The sequence below is a fragment of the Ammospiza caudacuta genome, chromosome 24 (assembly GCF_027887145.1).
Source record: "Ammospiza caudacuta isolate bAmmCau1 chromosome 24, bAmmCau1.pri, whole genome shotgun sequence".
NCBI lineage: Eukaryota > Metazoa > Chordata > Aves > Passeriformes > Passerellidae > Ammospiza > Ammospiza caudacuta.
In genome coordinates, this window is record NC_080616.1 from 6,703,589 (window position 1) to 6,715,570 (window position 11,982).

The 11,982-nt window shown below is 49.2% G+C and overlaps 1 protein-coding gene across 1 annotated transcript; it reads right to left on the reverse strand.

The window, feature by feature from the left end:
• Nucleotides 1–332: 332 nt before the first annotated feature.
• APOBEC2 (apolipoprotein B mRNA editing enzyme catalytic subunit 2) lies at nucleotides 333–5,966 on the reverse strand. The gene is made up of 3 exons (XM_058819488.1): nucleotides 5,710–5,966; nucleotides 1,252–1,799; nucleotides 333–856 (listed from the first exon to the last, which is right to left on the reverse strand). The coding sequence occupies exons 1-2, from the start codon at nucleotides 5,832–5,834 to the stop codon at nucleotides 1,259–1,261; spliced, it is 666 nt and encodes a 221-aa protein (XP_058675471.1). The 5' UTR covers nucleotides 5,835–5,966; the 3' UTR covers nucleotides 333–856; nucleotides 1,252–1,258.
• Between the last annotated feature and the right edge of the window lie 6,016 nt (nucleotides 5,967–11,982).

Genomic DNA, 11,982 nt, shown 5'->3' on the forward strand with positions numbered 1-11,982 from the left:
TGCTCCAAAAGAGGAATTTGGAGCAATGAGCTGATCCAGAACAGGCATGGAGGCTGCTCATGGATTCAGTCTTTCCCCTTATTTGTGTCTGGGTTTTTGTTCTGGTTCCTTACTCGTGGCATCCCTGTGAGCTTTGTTGTACATGGAAAATGATCCTGCTCTCCAGCACTTGTGTGTACTCTGGAAATTTTTTTGGCATTTAGTTCTCCCTTCCCAGCTACAAAATATTCCCTGTGTGGCTGTCCTGGGATGTCCTTGAACTCAGACCTGTCAGGTTCAATTTAGGACTTCTTGCAAGTAGAGAAGAAGGAATAAACAGTGTTTTGGCTTTTGCAGTGGCTTCCCATTTTATTTCACTCTGCTTTTCCCAGGTTTATATCCCAAATGACATTGTTTGATATCGAGTGCTTGGGGTCCATCATGATTTGGAAGAGAGCTGTTGGCCCTGAATTAAATCACAGCTCTGACTATAGAGGAGAACAGAGGGAGAAAACTTCTTTTTCACCTTTAAATCAATTTCTTTTCCTCTTTCTAATGTATTTATCTAACCAGCGGCTTTGTTCTAAGGTCTCTTCCCATGAAATATTCCCAGAATGTGATCCCACAGCCTGCCTGTGGATCACTGCCATCCCTTTCACCACAGAACGGGTTTGGTTGGGGCAGGGAGGGGGAGGAACAAAAAACACCCAAAAAATCCCAAACACCAGAGGTCTGTGTTGTGTGTGTGTGTTTGGAGTCCCACAGGGCCTTGTCTCCCACAGGCTGGTTCTCCATCCTGCTGGAATCAAAGCTTTGGGAAGCAGGACTGTCCCAGGTGTCCAGGTCTGTCACATCTCTTCACGGATCCTTTCTGACCCTGGGGAGGGAAAAGAGACATCCCAGAGACTCAGAGGTGACTCTTCAGTACCCCATGGAGAAGGGAATTCTGCAACCACTGGGATTTCCTTTATTGGTGTTTTTTAGACTTTGGGGTGTGAGTAAAATCCCTTTCAGTCTCCATCCTCTCCCTTTTGTCCTGAACATCATCCCTGTGGGGAACAGGGGGGTGTTCTGGTGGCCCTGGAACCTTTTTATTCTTTATTCCCGAAGGAGAAGACAGAGAAGCACTAAATCCCTTGGGAATGTGCTGTGGGGGAACCCCTGGAAGGGGAATCCCACTGCCTGGCATTGTTAGCAATATTCAGCTGACAATAAGAGAAATTGGCACCCAAATTAAAGAGAGCAGAGTTAATGAGTGACCCCCTCACTCACCTGAGCCTCAGTGCAAAATCTCCGCCAGCTTCTCCTCGTAGTACTGAAAATTCTCCTGAATATCCTCCCAGGGCACAAAGGACTTGGCCTCCTCCCCTTCCTCCTGCTCCACAAAGTTCTTCCAGACATACTCAAAGTCTTGAGGCTTCATAATCCTCAGCTTGCAGCCGGCCTCCTTCATGCTCCTGAGGGCCGCCTGCATCTCGGGCTCCTCCCACATGAAGAGCCTGCCCACCATGATGGTGAGGCGCAGCCCCTTGTTCTTGCGCAGGGCCTCGCAGATCCTCTGGGCGCAGGTGACGCAGGGGCTGGAGGACACGTACCAGGTGACGTCGTGGCGGGCACCGGGCTGGCACGTGGGCAGGATGGTGTTGAAGAAAGCCATTTCGGCGTGGGCGGCCGCGTGCTCGTCCTCCAGGTAGCCCCGGCTGGTCACTGGCTCCTTGCCCTGCGTCTCCACCACGTAGCACAGGAAGGTTTTGTTCCTGCCCGAGCTGTACTCCACGTTCCTGAACTGGAATTTGAAGAAGATGGCTGGGAGACGTTCCCTGGGAGAAGAAAGCAGAGAGGAGGCTCAGATTTAGATGAGGGTCACACTTCTGGGTCACCTCTACCCATGGGCAAATCACTGCATCACCTCTGATTTCTCTGTGATCCAAGGTTTAGGCTGGGAGGTGTTCCCTGGGAGAGGAGAGCAGAGAGCAAGCTCAGAAGCAGATTTAGGTGAGGAGAGCAGAGAGGAGGCTCAGAGGCAGATTTAGGTGATGGTCACACTTTTGGGTCACCTCTACCCATGGGCAAATCACTGCATCACGTCTGATTTCTCTGTGTTCCAAGGTTTAGGCTGGGAGGTGTTCCCTGAGAGGACAGGAGAGCAGAGAGGAGGCTCAGAGGGAGATTTAGGTAAGGATCACTCTTTGGGTCACCTCCACCCATCACCCAATCCCTGCATCACCCCAGATTTTTCTGTGTTACAAGGTTTAGGTTGAGAGGTGTTCCCTGGGAGAGGAGAGCAGAGAGGAGGCTCAGAGGCAGATTTAGGTGAGGGTCACACTTTTGGGTCACCTCTACCCATCACCCAAATCTCATGGGCAAATCACTGCATCACCCTTTGATTTCTGTGTTCCAAGGTATAGGCTGGGAGATGTTCCCTGGGTGAGGAGAGGAGAGAGCAGACAGGAGGCTCAGATTTAGGTCAGGGTAACGCTTTTGGGTCTCCTCTACCCATGACCCAAAACCCATGGGCAAATCTCTACATCACCCCTGATTTCTGTGTTCCAAGGTTTAGGCTGAGAGAGGAGGCTCAGAGGCAGATTTAGGTGAGGGTCACACTTTTGGGTCACCTCTACCCATGACCCAAATCACTGCATTGCCTCTGATTTCTCTGTGTTCCAAGGTTTATGGTAGAAAATATCCAGGATCAAATCCAACTTTGCTGTTGAAATGTGGATTTCCTGCTGGAGTGCCTACTGATAAACTTCACCTACTCTTTTAATTTATTGTCCACATCTTCCCTTCTGTGACTCCGAGATCACCTGGTGGTGGAACATCTCATGGGATGGCTCTGGAGGTGGGAAGGGAAAGGGATGGAAAAGTAGGAAAAAAAATCCATGTGCTCCCAAGAATAGCACATTTCCTGCTTGGCATCCTGGACAATGAGTGCTTCTTTGGCTGAGGATTCTTTATTTGATGATTTTTTGAAGGGCAGACATGAGACACCCATTCCAGAGCAATGCCTGCAACGAGTGATTTCCCAATAACATCAGGTTTTTAAATACATCAGAGGCACAGGGAATTTCATCCCTGATTTAACTCCCTGACAGCAAAGGGGTCACAGCAGTGACGAGGTTGGCTCTGCTTTTCATGGAACAGCTGAAGCAGCAGCGACCTGCTCCAGATGGATTGACTCAGGCTGGATTGACTGGGAGCTGCATTTAGCCAGCCCTTCCTGATGGATTTTCTTGCTTATCTCAGCGTGTGCCTGGGCTTAGCTGGGATGTTCACTTCCATTCTGCTCCCAGCACTTTGGAATCTGCATTAGTTCAATTAATAACGTTCCAAGAAGGAATAGAAACAACACTCAGCATCTATTCCAGTGCCTGGCAACTCTTGCCATGAAGAAATTCCCCCTGATGTCCTCCCCTGGCACAATCTGAGGCCATTTCCCCTCATCCTGTTGTCTGGGAGAAGAGGCTGATCCCCACCTGGCTCCAGCCTGCTGGAGAGTGAAAATGTTTATGGAAATAATTTAAAAACTATTCACAAACTCTGAATTTCCCAATATTCTCAATATAAACCCCTGCTCTGACACCAGGCTGGGGTGGCACAGCTCAGCTGAGGAGAGGAAAGGTCAAAATGGAAACCACCACTGAAAAGCATCATTAAATGATATTTTTTTAGGGATTTCTAAATGCTCCAACCTAATTTATCAGTTTTTCCTGGGTGGCAAAGTGATAGATCATATTGAGACCAAAAAAAAAAATTGAATTTTGAGGCAGAATCTTCAATCTGGGGTTGAAGTTGCTGAAATCAGGTGGGCTGGAGGAAAGAGCAGCTACCCAGTGTGACCCTGGCACTGTCACACAGGAGAGAAGAAAACATCTAATAAGGAAATAAAAACGGGGATTATCTAAAAGAGTAACAAGGAATTATTCCTACAAGAAGCCTCATTTACACCTGGGGAAAGTGGAAATAAACGTGGCAGGAAATGCTCCCAGATTGGGATTACAGGCTGTGTTCAGCCAAAAAATAAAAGGGATAATATTCTTAAAGAGTAATTGGCTTCCCAGGGATTCCTGGAACCAGACTCCTCCTGAAGCTGTGGGCAGCAGAGAGAACTTGGCTGGGAGTCCTGAGATGCCCCTAATCCAAGGGCTAAAGCTGAAATGCAATTTAATTGGGTTTAAGTGCTTCTTCCCTGGCTGCCCTTGTGTTTCCTCATCACTCCCATGACTGCCTTGATTGGCTGGGAATTTGTAAATCACTGCAAAAACCCTGGTGGTGATCCCAGGTCAAAGCCTGGCCTGATCTCCTGGCGTCCTCCTTAAAATGAAACTAAAAAATTCCCTGGGGTTTCTCTACGTCTTTGGGGCTCCTTTAGGATTTTTGTTTCATTTCCTCACTGTGCCCTTTGCAGGGTGGAAAATCCTGTCAAATCCTGGAACATCCATGGCATTCCAATAAAGGATTTAACTGCAGGATGGTGCTGAGGGACTTTTCCAGCCATGGTTAGCCCAGAGTCTTGGGTTTAGCAGGGAAGTTTGGACATCCTGCTCGGTCCCTCAGCATTTCTAACTGCAGGCTGAGTGCTCCGAGGCTAGAAAACCCCATTTCCTCATTCAAATTCATTTTAGGACATGTCTTAAGTGTTCAGAAGTTGGCCCAGTGGTTTATATTCACAATTTAGCTCCATTCCTAGCAGAGGGATGTTCTTTCCTTAAAAGCCACTGCTAATCATTTATTTCTGTGATTATGTGTGACAGAGACTGCCCCAAGAAGGGATTTTTTTTCACATTTTGAGAAGAGAATGGAGATTTTTCCTCTCCTGAGAAGGAATGGAACCCAATTTTGTGGCAGGGCTGCTGTCCTGCCTCATTCATCCTGGTTGGAACAAGCAGCCAAATTTCACCTGCAGGGCCCGTGGCACAGCCAGAAGGATTCCAGGGGATATTTTGGAGGCCTGAGTTTTAAGCTTTAAGTTTAATTTTTAGTTTTAAGGAGCTGGAAGAAATCCTGCATTTGGTTTATTTGCTGGGACACTTCTTTGGTGATGAGGGAAATATGAGGGGAGAAGGATTCATCCTGCTGCTCCTCCAGGGACAGACACCCAGGGCTTTTCCTACTTGCAGCTGTCAATTATGGCTGAGTTCAGCTTCCACCAGAGCCCTGGGATATCCTGCTTTTCCAAAGGCCAGGCTCCCTGCTGCCTTCAAAACTGCCTCTTGTTTTGGAGCTTTTCTGCTGGTTGGGCTTTTTGGTTTCTTTATGAAAGTCAGGTTCCAGCTGTGGCTGTGGAGCTCTTGAAAATGTGAACCTTTAGGTCTCTTGAAAAATCTGTCCCTCAGGCCCATCAAGCCAATCAGCCATAGCAGGGGTGTTTTTCCTGATCCACAGGTGGAGAAACTCTCAGACAAGAGCCATTGATCACAGCAAGAAATCAATACTGAGCTCTCATCAAAGGCAGCACCTCCATCCCCATCCTGTCAGTGGGGCTGGGGGGGAACCAGCACTGCAGAAACAGAGTTGTTCTATAAAACAAGTGCACTTTTCTGCCTGCCTGGTGGGAGCCCTTCCTCTAAAAGTCAGCAAAACTTGGAGCAAAATCCCACAATAAATCCAAACCATTTCAGATTCTTCCAAAACACGCTGCAGAAGATGCTGCTTGTGTTGGCCGACCTAAAAGCTGAGACAGAGCTCACTGAACTCCCCCAATTCCATATTTAAATCCCAGTCTCTTACCCTGTGACAATCTCAAAGGGTGGCAGGTCCTCCCTCTTCACCTTCTTCTTCTTCCCCTCGCCCTCCTCGGCATTGTCGGGCTCCCCGTTCTGGGCATTGCTGGGCTCCTCCTGCTTCTCTGCCATCTTCCCCAGGACACTGGGACCGAGCTGTGGCCACTGGGAGAGAGAAAGAGCAATTTCTGAGAGCTCTGGGAGCCGAGGGAGGAGGGAAAACAGAGCTGGGAGTTCCTGCCCCAGGCACAGTTGTCAGGAACTAAATATGGAACAAAGCGGCGCCGGTGGCAGGGGCTGGACAGGCTTGGGTGACCCAGGGCTCTCAGGTGTCACCTCCTTCCCCTGCTCTCTCCAGCTCCTTTCAGCAGCCCCTTTTGCTCCCCTTTTTAATTTCAAACCAAGTGACAACTCCTCAGTGGGCGGGAGGAGCCCAAATTTCCCTGATGGAAAATCCTGGAAGCTCTGGGGTGTATTTATCCCGAGGGGTGACGGGTGGCTGGCACGGGGCACCCCCTGCTCTCACAGCCCTCTCTCTCCTCTGCCAGAGGATTCCACAGCTGACCTTGAGGGACCAGCTCAGCCTGGCTTGGCTCAGGCAAGAGGGGAAAGGGTCGTGGTCATTTTGCTGGAAAATCTCTGGTTTTGGTGGGTTTGGCTTCCTGGATCACCTGGAGCATCCTGTGGTTCCTCCCACCCTGCTCATGCAGGGGGAAATCTCCTGGTGGGAGCTGTAAATCCAAGCCAGAACCTTCTCCCAGATATTTGGAATTCCAGCTGGAATTCCCAGTGGGCAGTAGTGCTGCTTCTCCCATTGTTCTGCATTTTCCTCCTGAGTGTTCCAGAAGTTCGCAGTGCACTGGGTGTATCTGGGCTGGAGGGGCTTTTCCTTCTCTCTTTTGTTCCCTTCAGGATTATATGAAACTCTCCCAGCATCTCACTCTCAATTTCAATAATTTACAGTTTGTACCAATCCTGCCTGAGCTGAGTTTAATTAAAAACCTGGGTGAGGTTTTCCCAGGGACCAATCCTGGCCATGCCATGGGGCAAAGGAGGGGTGAAAAGTGTGGCTGGGCAGGATTTTGGAATCAAAGCACACTGGAAATCAAACCTGTGGGCTCTGCTCAGGACCCCCAGCAGTAAACTTTGAGTAAATGTGGAATATTCAGCTGTATTTGATGGAGTATTCAGTCAGTATTCGTGGAAAAACCTGCTCTTAGTTTGAGGAGGAGAGGAGGAATTCCATAAAAATCAAATCACTGGGAATATCTGCTTTGGAGCGAAGTCAGCCTTTGTGATCCTGTTAAATTCAGCTCTTTAGAGCCTTGGCAGGAGGCTGCACCATCACAAAGTGAAATAAATCCGCACCACCAGGCAGGCCATTTATTATCAGAGAAAATTAATAACAAATTATCACAGATAATTAATTCTGGCTGCTTTTCCCAGCCCCCTTGCCATCACCCTGCCTTTGCTGGGCTGGATATCCTTCGTAGCTTTCCCCAGTGCCACCATGGATGCAGTTTTTGGGGACTTTGAAGAGTTGTTGTTTGGGTGGTGTTGTTTGGGTGACAGAGCTGGCAGTGGTGACAGCCCAAGCAAGGATTTGACAAATTTCAAGACATCCTATCCATGGAACATATATCTTCCACGGTGCAGGATTTTATTTATTTTTAAGCCTAGAATACTTTCCTGCAGGGCTGGGGTGGTGTTTTGCCTCCTGTGTGGTGACAACGCTCAGATTCCACCTCCCCTGTCCAATTGCTGTCACCTCTGACATTTCAGGGGCTGCTTTTAGGGTGGGAATCCTCTCCCAATGACTGACAGCTCATTTCTTCCTAATCCTGGTATTTTCAAGCAGCATCTCAGCCCCTCTGCAGTCCCTCTGACCCACTCTGCTTTATTTTTGGAAGCTCTTCATGGCTGGGGTCCCAGTTTTGCTGCAGCTTTGGCCTGGCCCCTGCGAGGGCTGAGCTCTAATCTTATCTGGGGAATGTGGCACCGAGGCTCCCCCTGTCTCCAGCCCTTCCCAGCTGCTCCCCAGCTCCTTCTAGGGCAGTGCTTGGAGCAGCCATGATCCAACCCCCACTGCAGCCAAAAATATAAAAGGGCACCATGGAGCTGCTGCGTCCGAGCTGGGGGTGGGTGAGGGCTCTGGGGGCTGCCTGTGACCCCAAATGTGTCCCCAGGGGCTCAGGGAACCCCAAATTGCAGAGTTTGTGTTGAGGCTCCTCTCCACCTGTCCCTCTCCCCACTGATTTTATATTTTACCCACTTGGCTCTGAATTTGTTCATAAAACCCCTCTGGGATCATCAATCCCCACCCTGAGCACTCAGTGCCACCTCCAGGGATGGGCACTCCAAACCCCCCTGGGCAGCCCCTTCCAGCCCTTTCCATGAGGAAATTCCTGCTCATGTCCAACCTGAGCCTCCCCAGCCCAGCCTGAGGCCGTTCCCTCTCCTCCTGTCCCTGTTCCCTGGGATAAGATCCCAAATCCCCCCCGGCTGTGCCCTCCTGGCAGGAGTTGTGCAGAGCCAGGAATTCCCCCTGAGCCTCCTTTGCTCCAGGCTGAGCCCCTGCCCAGCTCCCTCAGGACTCTCCAAACCCTTCCCAGCTCCCTCAGGATTCTCCAAACCCTTCCCAGCTCCCTCAGGATTCTCTCCAAACCCTTCCCAGCTCCCTCAGGATTCTCTCCAAACCCTTCCCAGCTCCCTCAGGACTCTCCAAACCTTTCCCAGCTCTCCAAACCTTCTCAGCACCCTCAGGATTCTCCAAACCCTTCCCAGCTCCCTCAGAACTCTCCAAACCCTCCCCAGCTCCCTCAGGACTCTCCAAACCCTTCCCAGCTCCCTCAGGACTCTCCAAACCTTTCCCAGCTCCCTCAAGTTTCTCCAAACCCTTCCCAGCTCCCTCAGGACTCTCCAAACCCTCCCCAGCTCCCTCAAGTTTCTCCAAACCCTTCCCAGGTTTCTCCAAACCCTCCCCAGCTCCCTCAGCCCTCCCATGGGATCACAGTTCACCCACAGGGGACACCAGGACAGGCCTCGGGGACAGCCTGTGCTGGGAGAAGCTTCCAGGCTCTGCTGGAGTTTTGGATTTTGAGGATCCTGCATCCATCCAAGTCCCGAGCAGCTTCTTCAGTGGCTTTAGAGGCACCTCTGAGCACTCTGAGGGCTTTTGTCCCCAAACAGGGGTCTCTGCAGCCCTGTGTCCCCTGCAGGCTGTCACCCTGATTAAGTTTTTCTAAGCCTTCTGATGTTTACATTCCTGTAACAAACTTCCTCACACACTTTCTGTAAATAACTGATTGTTTTATGGAGGAGGAGAAATTTGATGGACTGTTGGTTTGTCCAGTGTCATTGGAGAGGTGGCACTGTCACCCTCCAATCCACTGTCACTTTTGGAAATCTAGAATTGTTGGAGTCAGAAATGAAATCTAAATCTATAAACTAAATCTATAAACGTTGGAAATCTAGAAAAGTTGCAGTCAGAAATTAAATCTAAATCTATAAACATGGGAAATCTAGTAAAGTTGCAGTCAGAAATGAAATATTCTCTTTTTACCCTTGAGAGAGCTGCGTGTCCGTGTCATTTCGTGCCCCACAGTGACAGCTGTCCCTGTCCCTGCAGCAGCAATCCCTGGAGTTAACCTGGCTGTCCCCATCACCCACACCTGCCTGCCACAGCCACTGCCAGGAACAGGCAGCTTTTATGGCATTGTGGGGCCACAGGAACATTTTGGGATGGATGGGAGAGTGAAATGAGAGCCTGGCTGGGTGAGTCATGGCTCAGCCCTGCTCTCCATGCCGAGGGACAGCTGGTGGCACTAACAAATGTCTCCCTGGAGACACTGCCTGGCACCAGCCCCCTCCTGCTTTTTCCAGCTGTAACTACGGGACAAATAAATAAATAAACACTGACGGCTTCCCTTCCTTCCTCCCTTCCTTTGGCCCTCTCCTCCTGCCTTTCAGAACCCAGGAAATTCCTCTGGATGCCCTGGAGGGCTCCAGCCCCTGCCCAGGGGGCTCAGAGAACTTGGCCCAGCTCCCAAGACCCCTGTGCCTTTGATTTAGCCCTTGGAAGAATCAATTAGCAACCTTTATATGAAGAATTACAAGTGAAGAAAGTTTAAGTAGAATTATAGTTTGTTATAGGGTGAAAAATAAATTTTTGAGGTTTTTAGAATGGGGGCTCAGGATCCCTGTGTCCTTGATTTTGACCCATGGAAAGAACAATGAGCAACGTTTATATGAAGAATTAAAAGCCAAGAAAGTTTAAGTGGAATGATAGTGAATTTATCACAAGGTGAAAAATAGATTTTTGAGGTTTTTAGAATGGGGGCTCGGGGCTCCAAGAGGGAGGAATTTGGGTGTGCCTTGTCCTTTTTCCTTCTTCTTCTTGGCCTCCATCTCCTGGGTGATGTTGGCACTTTTAGATTGGTTTAGAGTAGAAGCTAACATAGGTATAGAGTCTAACACACGTGATGGGTATTGGGAAGTTATTGTAAATAGTGTATATGTAGTTTTTAGTATCAAAAGATAACACCAACCCGACCTGCCAGACAGACCTCGGCGGGTGGGAGAAGGAATTTTATAGATAAGAAAACAATAAACAACCTTGAGAATGAGAACTGAAGAGTTCTGACTCCTTCTTGGACTGCCAGCCTGGGAAAAGAGATTTCTAACACATCTCAGGGTCACTGTGAGCAGCAGAGATTCTGAGACTGCCTCAGCACCAAAAGGGCTCTAGGGAGGGCTGGAAATGCTCCTGTCCCACCTGGACAGTGCCCAAATCCTGCTGCAAGGTGCTCCAGGGATGCTCTCACCTGGGCTCCTGCCTCACCTTCATCCCCACCCTCCTGGCTCCCATTCCCAGCCTGGCACTGCAGGAGCCTTGGCAGGAGCTGCTGCCTCCCCAATTAATTGCCAGCCCAAGTGGGATTAATGACAGCTCCCAGCAGGGCTGCAGCTCCTGCTCTGCTGCAAGGAGAGCTCCAGGCACAGGGATTGGTGTCCTGCAGCACCAGAGATGTGTCACCTGCACGGAGGTGACAAACCCTGGCTGGCACCTGGGTGGGGGCTTGGACAGAGCCAGGCAGGGAAATCAGGGAGAGCTGGAGCAGGGGTGGGAGAGATGAGGGAGAGAGGAGGGAGAGGGGAAAGGGGAGAGGAAAATGGGGAGAGGAAAAAGGGGGAAGGAGAAAAGGGGAAAGGGGGAAGGAAAAGAAGGAGAGGGAAAAGGGGAAAGGGGAAGGGAAAAAAAAAAGGGGAAAGGAAAAGGGGGAATAGGAAAATGGGGGGAGGAAAAAGAGGGAAGGGAAAAGGGAGAAGGAAAAAGGAAAGGAAAGGAAAGGAAAGGAAAGGAAAGGAAAGGAAAGGAAAGGAAAGGAAAGGAAAGGAAAGGAAAGGAAAGGAAAGGAAAGGAAAGGAAAGGAAAGGAAAGGAAAGGAAAGGAAAGGAAAGGAAAGGAAAGGAAAGGAAAGGAAAGGAAAGGAAAGGAAAGGAAAGGAAAGGAAAGGAAAGGAAAGGAAAGGAAAGGAAAGGAAAGGAAAGGAAAGGAAAGGAAAGGAAAGGAGTAAAAAGAAAGAAAGGAAAGGATTTGCCCATTCCAAAGAGGCTGTACAAACAAGGGCTTGGACCAACCTGGGACAGTGGGAGAGGTCCCTGCCCCTGCCAGGGGTGAGATGGGATGTTCCTTTAGTTCCCTTCCATCCCAAACCATTCCAGAATTCCAGGGTTCTGTGGAGCCAAGGCTGCTTTGGGGCTGTGCTGCACAGTCTGGGCAAGAAACCCTCCAGATGACTTTGAAATGTCATTAAAGTTATTTTTATGCAAGGGGGTTCAGTGTATCTGTTTAAACAGCAAATGCACCAAATGATGCTTTAAATATTAATACGGGAGGGTGTCTCATTGAATTTAATTTTCCCAATTGATTTCAAGTTGCCCTGGATAGCACAGGGAGGAATATTTGCTATTTTTGCTGCCTGTGAGAAGAGGCAGGAGGCAAAGAAAATCTCTTTCTGCATTTACAGGTGGGCTGGGAGGAGGAGAAACTGGAAGGAAAACAAGAACAAGGCAGTCAGTCCCAGCAGCTGGGAAAAAATCTATTAATCTTCATTTCAGATTTTCCTTTGCCTGCAGAAAAAGTGGGAAGAGGAAATCGACCCAATTTATGAAACCTGATCAAATATGCATTCATCTATTTAATTGGAAATGTTATTAAAGAGTCGCAGGTATGAGCCAGATCTAGAGCCATCAATTTAAATGAGATTTAAATAATTCT

Coding starts and splice junctions, on each gene's coding strand:
- APOBEC2 (XM_058819488.1), bottom strand. CDS start 5,834: ATGGCAGAGAAGCAGGAGGAGCCCAGCAATGCCCAGAACGGGGAGCCC. Junction 1,800..5,709: donor CCCTTTGAGATTGTCACAGG/GTAAGAGACTGG, acceptor TTCTTCTCCCAG/GGAACGTCTCCCAGCCATCT.